The sequence below is a fragment of the Dromaius novaehollandiae genome, chromosome 25, assembly GCF_036370855.1.
Source record: "Dromaius novaehollandiae isolate bDroNov1 chromosome 25, bDroNov1.hap1, whole genome shotgun sequence".
Lineage (NCBI taxonomy): Eukaryota > Metazoa > Chordata > Aves > Casuariiformes > Dromaiidae > Dromaius > Dromaius novaehollandiae.
The window spans coordinates 5,068,942-5,092,085 of NC_088122.1; the positions used below are offsets into that span (position 1 = coordinate 5,068,942).

The 23,144-nt window shown below is 51.7% G+C and overlaps 1 protein-coding gene across 1 annotated transcript; it reads right to left on the bottom strand.

Annotated features, from left to right (window-relative positions):
* ATP8B3 (ATPase phospholipid transporting 8B3) lies at positions 1-19,773 on the bottom strand. The gene is made up of 27 exons (XM_064497213.1): positions 19,717-19,773; positions 19,001-19,092; positions 18,288-18,401; positions 17,155-17,253; positions 16,632-16,693; positions 15,880-15,952; positions 15,704-15,774; positions 15,101-15,183; positions 14,237-14,395; positions 13,583-13,671; positions 12,151-12,344; positions 11,195-11,444; positions 8,839-8,999; positions 8,776-8,783; positions 8,188-8,376; positions 7,579-7,691; positions 7,009-7,173; positions 6,545-6,656; positions 6,139-6,214; positions 5,477-5,618; positions 4,315-4,582; positions 3,804-4,027; positions 3,048-3,131; positions 2,460-2,699; positions 1,771-1,909; positions 1,228-1,358; positions 1-552 (listed from the first exon to the last, which is right to left on the bottom strand). Exons 1-27 carry the CDS (start codon positions 19,766-19,768, stop codon positions 265-267), a joined length of 3,678 nt encoding a protein of 1,225 aa, XP_064353283.1. The 5' UTR covers positions 19,769-19,773; the 3' UTR covers positions 1-264.
* Positions 19,774-23,144: the final 3,371 nt, after the last annotated feature.

The window sequence follows — 23,144 nt, forward strand, 5'->3', positions numbered from 1 at the left end:
GGAGCATCAGTCCTCCAGGCTGGGCCAGGCCCTCTCCAGCCACAGGGGCTGCCCGCGTGGCCGTAACGCCACGCTGTCAGGCACGGGTGTTGCCCTCTCAAGAGATAGGTGACCGGGCACTTCTCCAGAGGTCCAAAAAAGTCCAATAAGGTAAAATAAAAATGCCTGTAGAAGGTGTCCAGCCAGTTCTGTGCCTCGCTGGTGCCCAAGGACAGCAACTCCCCTGCCCCAAAGCGGGGGTCACTGGGAACCCAGCCAGGCCGGCTACGCAGAGGGCACACGCAGGGAGGACGAAGCAGGGGTTGTTTCTTGGCACAGGAGACTCAAGACAGTGCTGCGGGTGCCCTTCGCGCGCAGGCTGTCCCCCCGGGTGATGAGACCTGCGTAGCCCTCGTGGTGGGAGAAGGCGTAGCTGGAGCGGCGGCAGAAGGAACCACGGCGGATGTGGGCACGCAGCTCCACCGAGGGCTCCGGCTCCCGCTTGGTCTTCAAGCGGATCTTCTGCAAGGAGATGGGGTACATCAGGGCTGTGGCCACCTCCCAGGCAAGTCCCTGCCTCGAGGGGGGACAGCACGCAGGGAGAGCAGGGATAGCCTCCACCAAGACAGTTTGTCTCCCAGCTCCACCATGGCCTCAGCCCCTGCGATGTGATCTATAACATGGGGACCTTCTTGGGGGTCTTGGAAGCTCTTGGAGATTGGGACTCTCAATCCTGATCTCGTCTGGGACCTCTTTGTATAGGTATGATAAATTCAGGGGCTTTATTTCTCCACTGATGAGAACATCTGCAGCTGCAGGGAAACAAAAGCTCCCATGTGATTGCAGTGTCCCACTGCCTATAGCGGGATAAACAGTACCAGCCCCTCGCCTTGGTAGAGGCACCCGCACCAGACCCCAGTGCCTCCTAACTGCCAAGTCCAGTGAGCCTTGGAGGCCAATTCCTTCCTGCAGCTGAGAGCAGATCCTATCCAGAGCTGGAGCAGGTCTCCTACCCTGGGACCAATGTCACAAGAGCAGGGACCAGCAGAGCTCTGCCAGAGAAGAGAGGTGACAGGCCTATCGCTGTGTCCCGGTAGTGGCTTGCCTGGGCGATCTCACCATTCCCATTACGATCAACCTCCCGGCTGTCCCCGGACACCGATGCGGAGGCCGGCAGTGCAATCCCAGCGCTGCGTACCTGGGAGGAAGGCAGATCCTTCCCTTCACGAGCCCCCAAGCAGCCCTCACCTGCTGAATGGTGGTTTTGCCCATGACAGCGCGGTACAAGCGGACGGTGAGCGAGGGGATGGTGTTCACCACCAAGGACAGCAGGACAATGAGCAGAACATACGGGTCGGTCAGGGCATTCTTGCCGGCATCTGTCAATGCAAGAGTCACCGTCAAGTGATATTCAAGCAGGAAAAAAGCACAGCAAAGAGGAGAGAAAAAGAACAACTGTGAGGATGCAGGCCCAGACCCACAAATGTGTTGAGCAGTCTAAACAGGGGATGGCACCTAAGTTGGAGTCGAGATCAAGATTAAGCCAGCAAGATCAAGAAGTGGCATGTCTGTCCCCCAGCAGAGCCCCTGGGACCATACAGCAGCTGAGGACTAACGCAAGGGACAAGATGATCAGGCAGGCTGGGCTGGACCAAGAGACAGGATCTGGCCAAGGCCCAAGAGAAAACATGATCTACAGGGTGGGAAACAGCTTCTCCTAGCACTGAACACAGCCTGGGCTCCCTTGTTTCAAGGAGGGGAAGGACTGCAGGGATCCCTGGGGCATCTTACCTGGAAAGCAGAAGACAGCAGGGGCTATTTTGAAGGCATTGATGCTTTGGGTCAGGAAGGAGAAGAGACAGAAGAACAGTACACTGGTTGTGACCACCAGGAAGGACAGCGCGGTCCAGAACTTTATGTCCATGACGATCTGTGAGGCAACAGCAGAGCACACAGAGCCCTGTCAAGACTGAGGGCACCCAGTTTCACCTGGCCACTCATCCTTCAAGGGAGCCCCAAGTTCACACCCCCCAATGGACATCATCGCCCAGCAATGAAGCTGGCTGTGAATCAGGTCAGAGTGCCCAGGGCTGAGCTCAGATGTGGTCCCTGAACATCTGCACCAAGCTCTGGCAGGAAGGTGGGAGGCCAGCGCACTTGCTGCAGTGCAGACAGAGCCCATGCTCTTACACTCTCCACTCCAAATCTCCTGCACTTTTCCTGCGACACCACTATCCTGAGAGCCAGAGGCTGGGCATGATGAGCTGTGTCTTCCAAGGAGGAGAGAGGGTGCATAGGATGGATACTACGGCTGAAGTTTCCATTCCCCAGGTGCCTGGGGTCCATCTCTGTCCTACAAGCCTGTACACCATTTGACCCAGCACAGCCTTTAAGCCATTGTCCTTCCTCACAACCTCCAGTGCCACCATGGCTCTGCCTGTCTCCTGGGTCAGTGTGGGGTAGGGCAGACCTGTGCTTACCTCCACGATGACTGACAAAAAAGATGATGTGGCAACAGTGATGGCAAAGGACTCGTAGTCCCCGACAACCTTACTACCGACTCGGTCCTCAAAGGCCCAGAGCGCAATGTAGAAGCTGGCGAGTGAGGTGCTGACACCATGCAGGAGGGTCACGCCGAAAATGCGGTAGTTGAAGAGCTCGTCTCGCTGCCCAATCACATAAAGTTCAGGGAACTCCAGACTTTTCTTGGCACTTACATCCTGCAGGAAGGGAGGACACTAAGCATCAGCCTTTCCACCCACACTAGGGACACTGGGCCATCCCATCTGATGCACCCTCTGTGAGCGCTGAGAGGAGTCTGACCTCCACCCACTTGCTCTGGGGGCAATGAGGAACAGAGGCACCGCAGTACCAGTTCTCTAAGCAGCCCTTGGGAATGCTAAGTGGTGCTGAGCTCCAAATGCCCATCAAGCACCTACCAGCACGTCTCAGCAGCGCACAAAGTGCCACACAGATGGGGACGGGGTGCAATGACTACGCTCATTTGTACATGCTGAGTACCCAGCTTCCAGGCCACAGGGCCTGTAGGTAGCCTGGTGAAGCGGTACCTGCTCCAGAAGGCCCATGGAAAGCACAGGGTAGGCGGTGTAGAACACGTTATAGAGCGCAAGGAACCAGCCCTCGTACAACGGCTAAAAGAGAAAAGAAAGTGGCTGTGAGGTCAGTAATGCTTTGGAAAGACCCAGAGAGGATAACCAGGCACCAGGGGAATAGAAGTCTAGAAGACTGCGATCCAGTGCTTGGAGAAACCCCCTAAGACTTGCCATGGGCTCTGCATCAGCTCCAGGCTGTCTGCAGCGCTCTCCAGGCTCATTGGGCCACGCTGCAAACAGAGCAGGAAGCTGTGGAGCCACACAACGGTGACCAAGTCACACTGAGGACCTTCACCCCAGGGTTAAAGCTCATATTGTTTTTGAAACCAGCTTAATGAAACTGGGATCTTTCCCTACCTCTGTCTGAGGCCGGGCTGCTGCTCCCAAGGGCTGTCAGTGCCTACAAGGACACCCCCAAGGCTCCCCAAGGTGCTTTTCTCAACCAGCCACAGAGGGAACCAGCCAGGACAAATGCAAACAACCTGCTGAGTCTCAGCCAAGCAGCCCCAAAAATGAGGTGGCCCATTGCCAGGGAGGGAGAAAGGAGACCAGGGCGATAATGTGGACACATGTCCACGTGGTGCTACCAATGCCAGGCTGAGACTTGCACGGGGTCCCCTGTGAAGAGGCCACAGTGCTGGTGCGTGGAGGCGCATGGCACGACCGTGAACCCTCTTAATACGGTCTCAGCACGACAGCGGCAGCCCTTACCTGAGCCGTGAACCCACTGTGGAAAGCAAACCAGACCTGGGCCATGAGGCCGGCAAAGGTCTTGTAGAAGAAGTAGCGGAGGAACTTGCAGATCCGGAGGTAAGCCCAGCGGCCATGGACGAGCAGGAGGCGCTGGAGGTAGCGGAACTGCGCCAGGGCGTAGTCGCTGCACTGCACGGCCTGCATGCCCTCCAGCCCGCTGATGCCAACCCCGATGTCCGCAGCTGTGGACAAAGGGAAGACATGAAATGCAGGGGGGGGGGGACTTCAGAGAGCCCCTCACAGTGTTTGGCTTCCCCATTGCTACCGGAGAGGCTCTGCCCCAGAACTGATGGGCACAGGGTGAATCCGGGAGTGATGGACAATGGGAAAAAGCAATGGGACACGGCCTGGGGAGCGGTAAGCCAGGCAAAGCAGGCATGGCTGGGTGTGCTAATAGCACAGCCTTCCCACCAGAAGAAGGTGGTGGCTGAAACCCAGGCTCCCACCATCCACCTGCCCCAAGCCTCACTTTTGATCATGTTGACATCGTTGGCACCATCCCCTATGGCCAGCGTGACGGCGTTCTTGTGCTTCTTCACCAGCTGCACGATGAGGGATTTCTGCTTGGGGGTCACCCTGCAGCAGATCACGGCCTGGCAGCTCGTGGCCAAGTCCACAAATGCCTTCTCCACCAAGCTGCCCTGCTCCTGCGGGTCCGTGGCCTTGAAGCAAGCCAGCCGCTGCCCCAGCCTCTCTGTCCCGCTCTTCAGAACTTCTCCTGTGTGGAGGATTTTGTCCTTAGGAGAGAGCACACCTCTGGTTAGTGATTCACCCCACGGCTAGCCAAGAAAGAGAGGGGCTCGTCACAAGCCCCTGGCTAGCAAGAAGGGATGGGGTTGTTCTTAGCTCCCAAGCACTTGTGCTGCGAGCTTGGGCAAGGGGGGAGGGTTATAACATCTGGGTCTGTATTTTCCAAGACCTTCAGGGATTTTGTAGCACAAGGGCCCTTGACTCCTCAATTATGCTCTTAAATCTCACAGGTACTATAAAAAAGCGGCTCTGGTTTGCTCCGAGTTCATCAGGCAGCAGGCACTGTGACTGTGGCACTCTACCCATGACCCCAGACTGTCCCAGTGTCACCAGAAGAGCACATGGATTTATTCAACAACTACTTGCCAGCCTGCATCGGTGTGCTTAAAGCCTCCAACACCAAGTAATTGGTGTGAGTTTGTCTTTCCCTCTACTGCTTGCTCCCCAGCCCCAACTGCTGACCAGCTGGCTTTTCTCACCCCCCGGGGCAAGAGGGGTATCAGCTCCTCTGAATGCTGGTGCCACCCTGGCCGTTCTTGGTGATTCTCTGTTAAAGATATCAGACAACAACCTTCTGCTTCCACATGTTGCCTCAGAGGGAAATAATGCCCTTTCACTCCCTCCCTTACACGCCGGGTAGCAGCACCATGCCCTGAGACACAACTGCCGTGGCCCACCCCAGGGGTGGCCACATTTAAGCAGAAGGCAGAATGATGCTGGGGTTGGTTGTAGAATACCAGTAACCAGACTGGTGCAGTCACTTCCCAGCACCCAGGAGGTGCTGTGTTTGATAGCACCAGGGCACATCCATCTCAGAGACGAACAGTGACCCGCCAGTACGGGCAGGGAGCAGAGAGGGGAGCTGCGAAGTGCTGCCCTACCAGGAAGTCTCCATTGATGATGATTGCTCTCTTCTTATGGCGCGAGGCCTCTGGGCACTGCTGGAAGAGTTGGCTGCTGCACAAGGCTTCCCCGCTGCCACTCAGGTTGTTGTTGCTCACCCAGTATGCCTCGAGGATTTCGCTGTGCAGGGAAAAGACAGTCAGAGCCGAGCCAGCATGCTGGGGACGTTGGACATGCTGTGTGACTTTGACTGGGATCTACTGATGGCCTCTGCCACCTCAAAGCCAGGCTTAGGGAACTGGGACCAGCACTCAGTGGTGGGAACAGGAAGGAGAGACAGGAGGCCACAAGAGTTCACAGATATCAGAAATCAGCCCCCATCCAGGCAGGCCTGAGAGGGAGGTCCCATGTGGCTGGGAGGCTGGAGAGCTGGGTTAAACACTTTCTGGCCAGGTTCTGCCAAGGAGAAGAGAGTTGTAGTGGCCAACACAGAGAGGGGAGGCCGGGAAGAGCATCAGAAGATGATGCGGGAGATGGAAATCCAGGCTGCGATGCAGAGGGAGAAGCCTCTCCAGCAGAGTTTGGCTCTTGGCCCACACTGCACAGCCTTATACACCCTCAGGTGTCTCCTTCAATAGGAGTAACCTCCTTCCCTGCCTCATGGGAGATGGTCCTGAATCATCAGGTGACAACTTCTCACCTTATCTCCTTCTCCTCCAGGATCTCCATGTCGTCCGTGAGCAGCTTGCATGCGTAGCCAATGTTCATTGCGGTCTCTGCAACATGCAGGTGTCAGAGGCCAATGCCCGGGCAGCCCCCTGGTCCTGCCCCGAGCCAGGGAGAACAGTCCTAGGGTGGACAGCAGGAGCCAAGGGTTTTGCTTTAGCTCTTGCTCTATGCCATCATGCAAATGTCTTCTCCTGCCTCAGTTTCCCCATTGGTGACAAGATCTGTAAGGTGTGCTATTATCATACATGGAAGGTACCAGCAAAGCCTCTTTGCTGTCCCCTCTCCCCCAGGGTCTCATCTCTTCTATGGCCCCTATTAGAGAAAATCCAGATTTAGAGAAAAATGTGTTGGTGGGGTCTGGGGCTGCCTCCACTGACCTTGTTTATCTCCTGTCAGCACCCACACTTTGATGTTGCCCAGTTTCAGCAGCTGGATGGTCTCAGGGACTCCATCTTGCAACTTGTCTTCGATGGCTGTGGCCCCAAGCAGCTGCAAGGAGGGGAGTCAGTGTCACGATGTGGGGCAGGGTGGCAGGGGCAAGACAGAACTGGGAATTTGCCCTGCATCCACACAGGGATCTTGCATCCCTGCAGACTCCAGCCCCTTCCCATGGGTGTCCGCGCAGGGATAACCTGACACATCTCTAGCTCAGCATCTACCAGAACGTCACAAAATCATCCCTGTGGGTGATCTCAGCCCACCCTCTCCCTCCATGAATGTGTGTTGTGTCAAACACTTTCCCCTCCTCTCCCTGGGGAACTGAACCCAGCACTCCTGCCCTCCATGGGACCAGCAGGGACCTACACAGACAGTTCCTCCTAACCCCCCAGCATCATCCCACCTGCAAATTCTGCTCCATCTCCTCATACAGCTTGTCGAGCTCCCGTGCACGATCCTGCAGCAGGACGCTGGCTTCATGGTACCTCCTGCTCCACTTGCTGTAGTCAGCTTCACTCACCACCTTGCTGGCCAGACATAAAGTCCTCAAGGTCTCCGCCGCAAAGTGCTGCAGAGATGAGACAGCCGCTCCGTCAGATCTCCCTTCCTTTGGTCAAGACAACTCATGCTGGACAGGGGCATCATGCCAGGCAGCCACGATGCTCCCAGAGGCAGAACCAGAGACCCTGCAGGATCTGGGGGTCTCCTCTGGGCTGTGACTGTCCCCCCACCCTACAGCATCCCCATTAGCAGCCCTGTGATGCAAACGGTCCATGCAGAGGACTGAGGGTGGGTCTGATACCCTCTTAGCCCCATCCCACATGCAGACAAGGCTCCTAGAGCAGAACGGAGAAAGACAGACAGAAATCCTGAAGCCAGAGGGGAAAAAAGCAGCAGTGGTTGCAGGACATCCAACCCAAAGCCAGCAGGAGGGAGACCAGCCCTTTCCACCCCAGGCTGGTACAAGACTCACATCCAGCGCCATCTCAGTGATGGTCTCATTGGGTCCCCGCCTGTGCAGTCTCTCCAGGATCACCGTGTCAGCCCCCTTGGTATAGAGCCGAATTGTCCCCTCAGGGTCTCGCACTGGGAGGGGAAGGACAACACTTAGGCACCCAGCGATCTACCTCCCACTCACAGCTGTCCCAGCAGCAGGAGCTTGGGAGCTCAGGGAGGCAGGCCGACACATCTGTGCTGTGGGAGACACCACGGAGAACGCCTGATGTTCTGCTGCAGCAGGGACTGGCTATGGGGCTGGTTATAGGAGATCCCACAGGTCTCCTCTGATCTACACACACCATCATGAGGATGGGTGAGGCCTCATGGATTGTCAGTTCCTTACACACCTCCTCTGAGCCCCTACTTTACACCCTCTCTTCTCTGTGGGGCAAACACTTCCCAACTGCCTTTACCAAAGTATCAGAGCAAGTGGAAACACAAAGATGACCATGACAATTCTTAGGAGCCCCTGTGCCAGCAGCAATCAATTGCACCCATCCCAGTGCGATCCCTTGTAGGGCTGTGAACAGAAGAGACCCTTCGTGTTCCTGGAAGGGGTCTCTGGACACCCCATCCTGCTCACCCAGGACTGACATCCTCTTGCGATCACTGCTGAAGTCCAGCATGGCCAGCACTTTGTATGTCCTCTCCACTCCCAATTCGCTGATGGTGATAGCGTCTTGTGTTCGGGCCAGAAAGACATACCCCAAGCTCCTGGCTGCCAGCACCAGCGCTTCTTCATCGGGTGAGGCTGCCTGATAAACCAGCTGGTCTGCAGAAAAGAAGCAGAGAGTGGGATGGGGTGGGCAAGGAGATTCTCACTCCAGCCAAGCACCTCTTATGCCTCTCAGACTCCCCGTGCTTGCCCAGCACAGACACTGCCTGTGAGGACCCTAAAGGCCAAGCCAGTAGGGTACGGAAACTCAGTCCCAATTGTCTCACTTATTCTTCTCATCACCCTGAGCAGGACAAGTGCCCACAGATTAATTATCACCTCCGTGTTCCCCAACTAATTGGTTTTAAAACAAACCCAAACGTACACGTCAGGGCCAGAGGCTATTGCTAGGACACTGTGCATGAGAGCCCAGTGATGCATGCACGTCTGCTCTCCCTGCACCAGAGCTTTGCTGGCAAGTGGAAAAGCCGTCACAGCCTCAATGTCCGGAGCTGCCTGGGGAGCTTCACCCTGCTCAGAGCACAGGGGTGGGGACACACAGCTGACACCAGAGCCCACTCACTGTCACTCTCCTCCACCATGACCGTGTGGCAGAGGGCCAGCAGCCTCAGGAATTCCCGCAGCACGGGGTCGGTGTCCTGATGGACGGCTTCCAGCAGCACAGGGTTGTACAACTCCAACTTCTTTTCTGCACGGTGGCTCCAGGTCAACCCTGATCCCTGCAAAAGGTGCAGACAGGCTGCTGGCACCCGAGAAACCAAGCATGAGGCCTGCCAGTACAACTCTGCAGCAGGGATTTCATCAGGCTCCAGCAGAGCGATCAGATCATGTGCTGACCCTGTGCTATGACTACTTTAGAGCTGAGCCAAGGCAAACCGGAGTCAGACCTTGAGTGAGAGACCACAAGTGACAGTGCACACATTTGGCTGATTCACTTCATCAGGCCTCTAGTGAAATCTGTGCAGTCCCGAGTGTGTGCCAGCCCCCTCTCTCCTTTCCCCAGGGTCTAATGCCAGCAGACTTTCTCTTGATTCACATCAGCATGAGGAGATCAGAATCAGGGTCCATAAACCTTCCTCTCCATTGCCTACGCCAAGGAGGCAAGTATGAAAAGGCTGGAAAAATCAGAACTGCAGTATTTTATAACCTTGTTTCCCTCGTACTTAACCACCCCTTAACCATACCCAGCAGCTGGGAGCCACCCAACTCTCCACCCCAGGGAATCACGTTCCTCTTTCTCACAAGATGTTACCCAAATTGAAGACCGATGTGCTACCAAACAAAAGGCTGATCCTGCTCCTATCAGAATCAAGAGCTTTTATGGTTTTGCCTCCAGTGAGGATCAGCATCTGACCCTGCGTAACATGGGGCAGGGAGGGAAATTACGCACCGATGGCTGTTTGTTCTCACGGCCCGTGCCCATACCTGCCAAAATAAAAATAATTCCATTAATACAGAGCTGGCAGGGAATGTTACAAGCAGGGGCTTTGACCAGATTTTTTTTAGAAGGATCTGCTTCTTTTGCTGGCCAACAAGAGACATGCGAAAAGGGACGTATTTTCAACATCTGCTCAGTGTTTGTCCCTTGTGAGCCAGGCTCCATTAGGATGTCTGGGTTTGACCTGGCTCCCCCAAATCGCTGTTCACTTTTTCAAAAGCTGGCCTTAATTAAGTAGTACAATCTCTGGGTTAGCTACATACTCCTGTTTCTCCCTTAGCTGTCAGAGTTTTGAGGGGGTCTTTGTCCCTGCTGAGGCTCTGCCTCATGGATGGAGAGACAGAACGGTCCAAGGGCTGCCAGGACACAGCCCAGGACACTCAAAGCCACCTTAGAAAGGGAAGGTCTTTGGCCATTTATTTGTTTCTTTGTGAAGGACAAGTAAAAGTGTTTTATTGGCTCAGGAACTGTTCATACTTTCTACATGTCTTCAATGTTAAAAATTCAGGTCTGGCTTTCGTCTGTTTTTCCAGGGATACCCTAAGGTTGGCTGGAGATTGGCAGGATTATGACGGTGTTGCTAACACAGAGATGCACCATGACAGATCAGACAGGAAGAAATTGGTTTGAGTCTTCCTTAAAACTTTTCTAGATTTTTTTTTTTCCCCTGTTTGCTTTCATCACCATCCATTTGATTCAAGTGCCTGATAAATACATCAGAAGAAAGGAGCTCCATGCTAAACCTCTGGCCCTACCTGCTCTCTGAAGTTCACTAATTAAGCACTGACACAGATCCCAAAAGCCAGCTGACACCAAGTGTAACAGTAAGAGGAAGAAAGACTTAGCAATTCTCAGGTTTCTAAGGGGAAAAACAAGCAGAAAAGTAACATTACTTGCCTTCACCATAAAGAAGGAACAATAAAGGGCACAATGTAATTTCTTTGCCTCCTGCATAGGCCACTTTTAAGATGAGAGGCCATAGCCTAGTGGGAGGAGGCAAACTGATGTTTTCTGACACATCTCAGAAGAGCTGCAGGTGGCTAGGGGGAAGCTAAAAGGGGAGCAGGTATACCCTCTCTTTCCTCCCCTCTCAGCCCTGCTGCTCTGCATTGAACTTGTGGGGAAAGAGAAATGAAGTAAAGGTCCTTTCAACAGGACAGAGCAGAAATGCACAGGTTTGGAAACCAAGCTGGAGATTTACCAGAAACCCAGAAAATGATGTGCTGTGGGGGCGGGGGGAATCCACACACTAAGAGCATGAAACCAGTTTGACTTCAGGTGCGTAGGCCCCTACTACGCATCAATAGCCTGACAACACAGAGTTAAGAACAAGCTGAATTCCTACAGCATCTTCTGCCTAAGCCTCAGATGTTTGCCACCTAGATAACCTAAATGCCCCCAGCTTCCTAGCAAGCCAGAAGTGGGAAGAACCCACATGCCCTGCACTTAGCCCCATGCCCTAAATGCAAGGTCTACCTCACTCAAGTCCCTACAAACTTGGTTCCACCATAAGTTACCGTAGATTGTCCCATTGATGCAGCATTTCTTGAAGCTCATGATGTTTTGCGTCAAGGTGCCTGTCTTGTCTGAGAAGATGTATTCGATCTGGCCAAGCTGATCAATGAGGCTGGTGCTTCTGGCTTTTGCTGGTATGTCCTTGATAGCATAATACATTTCCAAATCCCAGTTGATAAAAAAGCTGTTCACCAGGTAGATGAATTCAAACCTAGAGTCAGATGGAAGAAAACTTACACCAGGGAAAGAGATTGCATTGCACACCTCCCAGGGGGACTTGGGTATCCGACATGGGAAGAAAGGGCCGAGGGGAACTCCCCACCTCGAATCTGGTGCTCTGAGCTTGGAAGAAGCAAAAGAGTTTTGATGGTTCATGATCAGGTTTCCAAAAGCCTCATCACACCGGACTGAGAGCCCTTTGGGTTCCTGGCATCTTGGCTCCTCAGGAAATCTGGCCCTTGATGACAAACTTCATAGATTTGGAGATCAAGTGAAGGGCCTAAAAGTTTTGAAACTGTGTCTTTGAGCACAAGTTGTGACTATTAACTGCATGCTAGCAAGGGGTGCATCCTTCTCTTCCCCTCCCTGCTGCTGCTCAGTGGAGAAACACCACCTTCATCAGTTTGTCATTCCCAGACTGTCCATGATTCCCAACATCAGCAATTGTCCTTACATCTCTTTTCTGGCTTTTTTCTGAGAAAATCTCAGAGCACATTACTAATGTTTGTAAGAAGCACACACCACACCCATCCTCACACTCTTACAGTCAGGGCAACACAGAAATGTTTTGCTCAGGGTCACAGCTGGATCTTTTGTGCAGCCCCATTTTGCAGCTGCAAACCAAGATGCCGGAGGATGGCCAAGGCCAGGGATAACGGTACTAGTTTCTGCACATTTGCAAGCTCTGTTGTTCTTACGTTATATACATGGACATGGGTATGATGATGCTCAGGAGAATTGTGAAGCCCCAGAAGTTGAAGAAGGCCTGTTTGGCCGGAGTCGTGTGCTTGTAGAGAGTGGAGAGGTAGCTGTGCTTCTCCTGGAACCTCCTGGCCCAGAATCCAGAGGCAATGGCAAGGCACAGTGATATGACCAACAGCACCAGGAAGATCTGAGGGGGGGAGCCAGGATGAGAGAGATGCATCACACAGAATCCACCAAATTCTTTCCTAGGACCAACCATTGCCCCTTCCACACTGTTTTTCACTTTTAACTATAAACCTGCGGGAAGGTGTCCCTAGGTCTGGAGCCGGTTCAAGACAACTACAGAAGTTGGAGCTTATTCTGCACTGAGATGAAGTATCACAGCCTTACACATCCACAGAGCACACAATGAAACCCAGCTTTCCCACCCTTGCTAACTGCCTCGGGCACCATCCTGGACAGGGGACATCCCTGCAGCCTTCCTGCTGAAGTCACGAGCAAAGTAGTGCCAGCGGCATGTTTGAGAAGTGATGACACTCAGCCACCTGGAACTTTTCTCCAAACAGATGAAAGGTTCATCCTTCCTAAGTCCTCCCTCTATTCTGCGCTGAACAACAATTCGCTCAGCCCAGATCACATCCTAGGACCTGCAGTTATGGAGGACTCAAGTGGGCCAGAAGGGAGATTTTCACTTTACAAGACTTCAGGAGCTCTTTTGGCAGTCACATTCCTCCTTTAGCTCAGCAAGGAGCTGGAGCAGAGCAGACGGGAGAGGAGGCTGTGGGGAAGACGGTGAATGCTGGGCTTTGGTAGCAACACTGAAAACGCAAACTGCTCGGTCAACATTACTTGGAGCCAAAGCCCCAACCTCATTCCCTGCCTCCAGCTGAAGATTTCCAGCCTCTCTTCTGTGGATCTGGGCATCAGTCCCCACCTAAGAGCCAAGGCCCCATTGCCTGCAGGCTCTTGACCACGGAGCAGAGTGTGGCAGCCACTTTAAGCCTCTAGGCCTCAGACAGAAAAGGTATCCCCTGCTCAGCCAGTGTCCCAGCTCCAAAGTCAGGGATGTTATACTGCCACAAAACAGTCTGTCTTGGGGTTTGGGATCCTGAATACTCCAAGTCCCTGGTTTTGAGACAGGCCTGCCAAACGGGCTGCTATACAGCTGAGGATTCAGAGCTGACAGGGTCCAGGGCTCCTGGGTTTAAGGGACACAACCACAGAATAGACTGCTCCAAACCCAGCAAATGCCAGTTCCTGGGAGCATTACTTGGTAATTACCTACAATACATTAAAACCAAGATACTTTGAACAAAACATTTCAGGCCCAAAAAAACCCCAAAGAAACAGCATTTTGTGAGAGAACGTGTGAGCAGTCCCAGAAGGCTGGTGGACTTGGTCGGGATGTGTTTGCAGCACACTCACTATGATCACCAGCCGGTCCATCATGTGGTCCAACTTGGTTTTCTTCTGCTTGATCTTTCCACAATTCCTCATAATTTTGGAATCAAATCCTGGACGAGAAACATTTTATAAGTGAAAATGCAAGCTCGCAGCCCCCAGAAGACTGACGTGCAGCTAAGTGATACTGTTTTCTCCATGACCACATCTCCTCATCTCTAAAGATTTCAGGGCACCACATGCCTTGACCAGTGGTTCCAGTGGTTAATCAAACTGTGGCTGCACACTCAGAAGTGCTGCTCACACTAGCTTAAGATCTTACTCCTCCCCTCTACCCACAGCTACTCATCACCAAGCTCTCAGCTGCACTGGCCCATCTGTGAAGGTACCACAAGGTGAAATGGATCCAAGATCCAATCCAGGTGAAATACAACCTAGAATACATGGATGTTTGTTTCAGCCAGCTTATCTCCCTGCCAGTGAGCCTGACACCAGCAAAGCTTGGTACAGATTTTGGGGGGTTTTGTTACAGTGGCAGGTCCTCCCCACTTTGTATCCGCTGAGAATCAGACCTGATAACTTCGGTAGCGCTTGGGTGATTTAAAAACCCTGGGGATCTGGGTGCTTCCTGCCTTCCCTAATCTTGGCCCAGAGGCAGAGCAGAGCCCGGGCACTTACCTGCATAGATAACTAAGCCGTAGCAAACGTCGGTGTTGCGTATCTTGCAGCCTCTCAGCAAGATCCTTTCGCTGTCCAGCGAGTACGTCTCGCCCTTCCACTCCAGCGTGCCGGTGAAGCTGTGCATCCGGCTGTTGGGCTCCTCGCAGACCACTTTCCCTTGGGCAGAGAGGATACAGTTCAGGCTTTGGCTTTTGGAGAACTGAGGTCCTTCCTCTTTCCCACACCTGCCTTCTCCAGAGAGAGATGACAAGGGCTTCTCGGGGGAAATTCGGATTTCACCAGGGCGTCTCCAGAGGCAGCTGTGACTAGGATGACCCAAAGCAAGGCCAGGCTGAGACCGTGTGCCAACCCGGAGTGCTGGGAGGGTGCTCGGTCCAGGGACCGCATTGGGCTACAAAACTGGACACACAACAAACGTGCTCCCCTGCTCCCCCAGAGCTCCCAGCAGGGGAGGGTCCCCATTATCCTTCACGTCCTACGGATGACCAGACAAAGGGGAAAAATCCAGGACCTAAGTTCAAGTCTGGGAGCTCCCAGGATGAGACCAAAGACCCAACAAACCAAGAGGGAGTGCCAGATCCTGTCAGGAAAGATGGGAGCCAAGGCAGGGGAAGGTGAGCATCCCTGAGGGGCTCAGAGAGGCGCACAGCTGGGGAAGGGCCCCCAAGCAGGGTGCTTCAGCGTGAACCACCCTCCAGCCTTGCAGGCAGGAACAAGCACAACCTCCCGTTGGAGCAAGAGCACTTGGCATATGAAGGGACAGAGCAGGGTCAGCGGGAGTGCAGAGACTTCCCACGGCAGGGCTGAACCAGCCTGATCCCAGGGGAGAAGGCTGCATCCTTGCTCATCCGGGAGCCTCACCATCAAATGCAGCCACGCTCTCCTCGCTCTCTAGCTCCCGGTGGGTGACCAGAAGGGCCTGTCTGAACTTCAGGTTCGTTTCCCTGCAAACAAGAATGGGGGAGAGGGGGGAAGACAGGGGGAATAACAACTAAAGCAACCACACGAGGTGACAGAGCTGTTAATTCTGCTATCAGACCCATGGGATGGAGGCTGCCACTAATTATCAGGTGATTAAGTGAATGACAGTAACGGCTGGCAACGGAATGCAAGATAGAGGCCTATCATGCCAGGCATCCAGCATTCATACAGAGAGAAAACCCTGGCCCTGAGACCTCTTCATTAAATAAATCCTACAGATGGAGGCAGGAAGAGTGGGAGCTGTCATCCTTCTTTTGGCTGATAGGGAATCATGAGATGAAGAGATTTGCCTGTAGGTTTGGCTTTCAGAGGTGCTGAGCCCCCAGATCCCATGGTTTCCACTGGACTCGCAGGTTTGCCAGCATGCCTGACAGCCACCCCCGATGCTGGGTGGGTCCCCAAGATCAGAGGCTTCAGCCGTTGGCTGGGATGTCACCACTCCTCTCCCCGTGGCTGTAACCACATCTCTGCTCCTCTCCTCACCCATCGATATCCGCAGTCTCCACGTAGCACAGGCTGCTGGGCTCCGAGCTGCACAGCAAGAGCATGTCGGCCTTGAAAAGTGAGGGGAGAGAGCGAGAGCACCTCACTGAGCCTCTTCTTGCCACGGCTCTTCCCAGCCATCCCCAGCACGCACCCAGCACCGGGGCCCGACTCACTGGGACGAAGTTCTCCTTGCGCAGACGGACGATGTCTCCAACACAGATGTCACACCACTTCTGCCAGCGGAACCTGCAGAAGAATTAGGGGCCAATATGAACGTTGCAGCCCTGGAGGCAGCCTCTTATCCTCACAGAGCAGTAGCAACATGGGCCCTGGCAGAGCAAACACTTCATCTATCCAACCTGCCTCTTCCCAACTTCCTGCACGAATGGGGCCTCCAGATTTTTGGTTTCCCTGCCATCACAGTAGTCTGCTGTCCAGATGACTGACAGACAGCTGAGTGCTGGAAATGGCACAGGACCCAAACTGTCACATCCACATACCTATGGCTAGCAGCAACTTTCAGCCACCAGTCACCTGGCCCCAGGCAGGAAATGTTAGTCCTTTCCTGGACTAGTCTTCCTCTAGATCAGGGGTTAGCAGGAATGTTGCTCTATGGGATAGAGGTGGAGTCCTAGAAGGACTTCTGTACCCAGAAAACCCTCCTCCCAGCTTATCAAAAGGAGTCAGGGATTCTTAGACCTGTTGCCTGGGAGTGGGAGATCATCATCCCTGGAAGGGAAATAGTGGGGCCTGCAATAGATTTTGGAAGGAGATGTGAGTTCGCAGAGTCAGGGATAGTCACACCAAAACCCTTCTCACAACTGCTATGCTCAAGAATGCTCAGCACTTTGGACAAGGTCCATCATTCCACACTTCTTCACAGTGAGTCAGGAAAACGTGGATACAGCTCCCCAGATCCCCTCACCTCTTCCCAGACAGGATTTCACATGGCCTGCTGTTGATCTTCCTGTCACTTTGGTGACGGCCCTGTACAGAGAAGAGGGAAAAAAAGATGTCAAACAAAATGGATGGACCATGCCAGGCTTCCTTGTTCAGTTGATGCCATAATCTCTCTGGAGTCCTCAGCCCCAGGGCAAGATCTGCTTTCTGAAGCAAGCTGAAGATGCGTTCTGATGAATAGAGTCACAGTTCTCCCAAAGTATTTCTGGGCATGAAAATGGGAGTACATCCATTGGTCAGTATACTAAAGATGACAGAGATGGGGCTCCAGTCCCCAAGGGGAACTGTCTGGTCACATTCTTTCAAAGGGAAAATACAAAGTGCTTTGGACACAGTAGAGTTGATGGTACCTCAAGCACAACGAATGCCAGCATCTCCCAGCTTTTCAGTTCAGTCAGAGGCTCTGTAACAAGCTGCCCCACGCATCCACCTTCTTCCTCAGCATCTACACCCAGCATTCACAACACTTAACTCCAGCCCATACTCACGATGTCATCAATGAGATCTCGTAAGCCCCGGATGATGAGAAGACAGCTCAGGGGGAACAACAGAGTGTACCAGGGCAGGGTGGAGATTTCAGGAAAGGTCTAGAAAAGGCAATGAGACAGCAAAGGAATTTTAAAGTCATTGTGACAGGCAACAGACTGGAGACAACTTTCATCCCACCTTGAGACACAACTTCCCTCACTCTCAACTCTCCTTCCAGCCAGTGGCCTGGTCTGGCTGGACCCCACCTAGGACAAATCAACTGTTGCATTTACACAGAACTGCTCTGTTAGATTTCCATCTCTTTCTAAACTGGATGTGTGAACTAAGTGTGGATCCCTGAATTTGGAGGCTAGGATTTCTGTTTAGGAGTGGCCTGCATGAGCTTAGTTTATATCCAAACCCAATCATTTACAACAACCAAACTAAACCTAGGTTAAACCCCTCACAAAGGGTTTTTGAAAGGCAATGAATACTACTGAAAACCGATATCCTTGACACCATTTGAGCCTATTCCGGTCAACGAAGAACCAACTTCAGCTTTAGTAAAGCAAACCAGATACACTAAAATAAGAGCATTTCACATGTGAACTCAACCACAGAGGAGAATTTCAACTCATGAGGCTACTACCGTTGTGCAAACCCCTCAGAGCAACCACAAAACTTTTACCTGTTTAATGATATTCCTTCAGTGTCTAGTTCATCTCCATGCTTTAACAGGTCTATGGTCTACTGGCGTTCCCTGGGAACAGTGCTCCTAACCTCCTTAGTTGCTCTTCAAAGGCCTACCACAAATACCCGAAAGACTAAGGGTTGCATGACTTTGTCTCAGCCTCTGCAGCTGATGATCTTGTGAGCCATAGAGACTATTTTTTGACCTTCATATGGAAGGATTGTTTCTCATGATGAATCAGATGGCCCAGTGGATACTGTCCCAAGTTTTGGGGCTGTAACAAACCAGATAGAAAGCCAAAGAGAAGTAACCTTTGGAGAATCCCACAGTGGTTCTCTAGAAGATGGAGAGGGAAGCCAGGTGTCCTGTCTGACAGTCCCGTACTTTGAACACTAGACAAGCTTCCTTTGCTGGAAGGAAGCCTCTCTCACACACGTGCTATTACCTTGGTGTCAGTCTCACCTGTAAGATGATGACAAAGAGGAAGTAGACATTGGCCAGTCGGTGCAACTGCTCATAGAGGTTTAGTGGCAGGAAGGTCAGGATGTTGTACTTGGCTGTTTTAATGGCATTGTCCTACAGAAGAAATGCAGGTCAAACCCAGATTGAGAGTTCAGCCACACAAAATCAAGGATGTGTTTTGAAATTGCTGAAAGATTCTAGTATTTTTTTTAAAAGAGGCCTTTTCAACTTCTCATGCCATAAGAGAGATTTTTTTCTTTTAAAGTTTTACCAAAATAATAAGATAAAGATTTGTAAGAGCAAAGGGTTATACAACTTAGAAATGTTTTAGAAGTTCAGAAACAAAATATTTTGTTTCATTTTTAACTGATCCCCAGCAAGATGCTCATTATTTAGCTGAGAAAATGAAAAAAAAAATCAGGTTTTGTTCAATCAAAGCTTTTTTTCAAAAACCCTTCTTTTCATTTGACCATAAGACTAGAGAGCACTCTTCGTTCAGTTCTGCTCCTCCTTTCAGAGCTCCAGAGAGCATCTGGCTCACAAAGCAGGGAATGACCTTTCCTCCTCATATTGGATTATTTATGTCACTCTCCATCCTACTGCAGATCAATCTATGAAGTCTCTGTCATGCCACTCCCCAAAACCAGCTCAGAATATCAGGCGCTGGGTGGGCAGCTAAAGAAATGGCACAGGGTTGGCACAAGCTGACTCACCGCATACTTCTTCTTGGTCAGACAGAAGGCAGATTTCTTCTTGAACTGCAAGTGGTAGTTTCGGTCATTTGCCCTCACCTCCCAGGTGAATGCTGGAAAAGCAAGCAAGTGGTCACCTCCCAGCTCTCGCTAGCCAGGCCCTTGCCATTAGCCTCCGGCCTCCAGGGGCACACGAACCGGACTAGTGATGGTGCTACCAGGCTCATGGTGATCCACTGCTGGTGTGATGCACTTCCCATAACGCATGTGTACCTTGAGACCAGCCAGCGGTGAGGCTGGTACAGCTGGGACAGAGCAGGGTCTTTGGGGACAGCTGGGTTGTGGAGTGGACAAAACAGGTTGGAGGCTAGAAGTTTCCAGAGATATAGGACTGGTCCCTATGATTTCCCTCTGAGCCTCAGGCTAGTCATGTGGGCTAGGCCTAATAGCATCATCAGGCCTGGCAAACAACTCCCCCAGGCACACCTTTGTTATTATTTAAGGCTGGTTGTTCCTCTCCCGATTTCATTTTTGCTATCACATATGACATGATGGCAGATACGGCCAAGCAAGGAACCTCCTAGTCATGTCCCCCACCTGATAGCCCATCCTTCCAGACCATTTCAGCCTGAACTTACTTCTTGCCCATCTCGCATCCCCATCCCATTTTCAGCTTTCCCATAAACTGTCTAAAAAAAGAAAGAAAGAAAGAAAAACAACACTCATTGCACACTGACCGGGTGGCTTCTTTCCATTCAGGCAGCCTGAGGCTGATTCCTGGTCAGCCATCCTGGCACGGCTACCATGATTGAGGAAGAAAGAGAAGCAAAGTTATTTGCAGTGCTGAGCAATGACAGCATGGTCCTACCAGTATGCTAACAGTGCAGCTTCATCAGTCCAGGGCAGGACCTCAGGCAAAAGGGACACTTTTCTCCTGAGCACAAACTTAGATCTTTTTATTACCCCAGAGATAGAAATCTGTACTCTCCACATTGGCATGCAGTCCTCAGTAACCATTTAAATGTCACAGAAGTGATGATGGCAGGCTGAACATCTATTACCTGAAAAATGACTTTTCTTTTTGTATGTCTCAGAAATAAAAGTTCCTCCTTCTGATGGACCATAATCTTGCTTTTGCATTGCAAAGACCTTTCCTCTATACATTACCCCGTACGCACTGACTGGTCCCATCCCATTCATACCATTCTCTTATTGCCTTTCCTCTTACACTTTTTTATGCAAAAAAGGGCCAAACTCTCTCCTATCTCATCATGCCATCAGTCCAGCTGAAGGGTACTGATTTCTGGTAGGAGTAGATCTAAGCCATAATTAAGAATTTATCCCTTTGAAGCCTGAGGTCCTTTACACTGCCCTCTCAGGACCAGCTGCAACTCTTGGATCTGAACAGAGATCGAGATTGCATCTCCTGCTGGAGTTTGGGAAAAACTGCCTCTAAACCAGGTATCTGCAGGATGCAATGGATGGATTTGGCATGCAAGTGAATGGGGGCTCTCCCCATCTCCTGGCTTCTCGAGCCGTGAAATGGCTCCCGATCCATGCAGGAGTACGGCAACCTCTGCTTCAGTGGTAGAGGCACGATAGTATCAGAGACTCACCCCAGCTTCCATACACGCAGCTCCTAGGAGACAGTCTTGACCCCCTGTTCACAGCTCTGCTGGCCTTCAGGCTGACTTCACAGCGTTTCTTTCAAGTGCCCAGCCTGCATTTGAGCAAAGCAGAACTTCCAGAAAGTTGTTCACGTCCAATCTGAAGAAACCAAGAGCTGGAAAATCTCTCGCTTCACTCTGGTGTTTTTTCTGATGGCCATTTGCAGATTTGCTGTTCATGGACACCTTAAGTTTACTCAAACCTTGCATGGATGTTGGTGCTTGGGTTTATCTGGACAGGGCCCTGCCTTCCCAGTGTCCTCAAGGATGTCGGGGGACAGTCTAATCTGAAGGGTGAGGCCGTGTTAGCCAGTGGCTTTGACATGGATTAGCTTTCAGGCCTACCTTAGCCCAGCTCCAGATACCCATGACAACTCAAAGATATTTTTCTCTCTCAGGAAGTTACAGGAAATCATTTGAAGTCATCAACAGGGAGGAGAAATTCTCCCCTTCCTGCCATCACACCCAAGCATCTGTCATGCCCAGAGAGCAAACACCTTTGTCAATGACAAGATTTCCCTTACGCTCAGTAGCTCAGTGACCTTCCCTGCAGGGATGTTAGGGAAGATTAATTAATGCTTGTGAAGCGCTTTGTGATCCTTACATGAAAGGAGTCAGTGAGATGTAAAGCATTAATTACCTTATTATTAAATAATCCCACATAGAAGTCTGTTCCTGCCATTATTTTTTATCTCACTCCTTTGATCACTTCCTTTCTCCATTCTTTCACTGAAGCATCTACTTCTCTCCCTATCACTCCTTGTGATAGGATGCAACTTTCTTTGATGTTAGCTTGCCCCGACACACAACGCTGCCCCAAGACACTCATGGATGCCACCAGCCAGGCCAGAGCTGTCAACCTCATCCCAAACTCTGCTGGACTTGGGAACAGTCACGTCTCTGAAGTGCTGTCTCCCGCCTTCCCTGACCAGTGAGCCCAGACCAAAGACAAACTCAAACCAAAAGAACCAGTCTGTCTTGGATATAATTAAAGCACAGTTATCCAGGAGAGAACACCTTAACTCCAAAGTACACGTCTACACTCAGAACTACTTCAGAATAGCTCCAGGTCATGAACAGCCATTCAAATTCGAAGAGACCCTGAACATTAACGTGAGCAGTACACCCAGCTTTGTCTGTGTCTCTGAGCTCACTAAAGAACTCTTCTATCCACAGCGTAGTCCTTCGTTACCACCAAGGACTCCGCATTTGTAATTGTATTTGAATCAGAAATTACACCCATGGATTCAGGGCATTTGGGGCCCATTTGTATGCATTTTGTAGCATAACTAAGTTCCAGGGAGAAGGAGCTGCTGTACGTGGTGGGACAGCAGTGCTGCTGCTATATAGCTCAAGATGCCATTTGCCCTGTGCAATACAGGGATGCTGGAAGAGCAGGAATGCCTGGAGAGATGAGATTTCTTCCATACCTGGCTGCACAGAAGCTCCTGGGCACCCACTCTAGCTTTCTCCCTTGGTTTGGACAAGACAAGATGGCAAAGGATTTGACACACACGAGTGCAAAGCTCCCAGCTTCCTCCCTGCTGTTACACGCTTGTGTCCTCATCCCACTGAAACATGGGACATGTTTCACTACAGAGAGACAGTTGTAGGCTGCATCTGGCTGCAGAGAGTCCAGGGAAGAATACCAAGCTTCCTCTCCACGTCGTTGCTCCTGGCAGGCATGCTTCCTCGCCTCACCTGAGCAGAGGCAGGAGAGGTGGACTCCACCTGACCACACAGAGACATCCCCTCCTCATAAACATGAAGGGGGCTGAGGGATACTACCTTAAAAAGAGGTACTCACACTGCAGGGAACATCTAAAAGGAGATGAGATGAACCTCATGGTAGCAAGAGCAGGGAAACTGAGCTGGGAGGGTGAGTTCATGGCCCTTTCTCCCTCCTGTCCCATGGGTGCTGTTCCCTCCTCAAGCCTTGCTCGTGGATATGCTGATGGAGCACATTGGCTGAGTCAAAAAGAATTGCTCCTGGGGACTCTGGTACCTTCCAGACTCCTCTCTCCTCCAGCCATCACAGGAAGAGGTTTTCATTTTTTCTTTAGGGCTTCCCTAGCTGGCTACCTGCATGCACATTTCCATCAGTGAAAAAGCTAGCGTAAGAGATTCCTGCTCCACAGCCACTTGCTTATACCCCTCCAAATGAGTCAGCACACCTTGGTTTGCACTGGTTTTGCTGGTTTGGGGTTATCCTGTAAACCTAGTCAAGGCTGGACAAAATTCTCCTCTTTTCTTTATTTTGGAGGCATGTTAAAAAAAAAAAAACACACACACACATTTCACTGCCTGCTTTCCACCCCTGCTCCATAAACAACTGTACTGCCATAGCAGAAGAAGAGACAACAACTCATAATACAGCTTTGCTGCAGAAGAACACACTTGAGCAGATTCCTACACCCCCCCCCCCCAATACAACTAACCATGCTGGGACCCCTCCCCACCCCCAGCATAGGTCAGATGTAGAGAGGGCAGCTGCTGTC

Bases quoted from the DNA above. Each gene is read 5' to 3' on its own strand.
- ATP8B3 (XM_064497213.1), bottom strand. From the start codon at position 19,768: ATGGCTGACCAGGAATCAGCCTCAGGCTGCCTGAATGGAAAGAAGCCA. The intron at 3,132-3,803 runs GTAAGGGCTGCC...TTTCTCTTTTAG, and splicing joins ACAGTGGGTTCACGGCTCAG to CCGTTGTACGAGGGCTGGTT. The intron at 2,700-3,047 runs GTACCGCTTCAC...CCCTTCCTGCAG, and splicing joins CCATGGGCCTTCTGGAGCAG to GATGTAAGTGCCAAGAAAAG.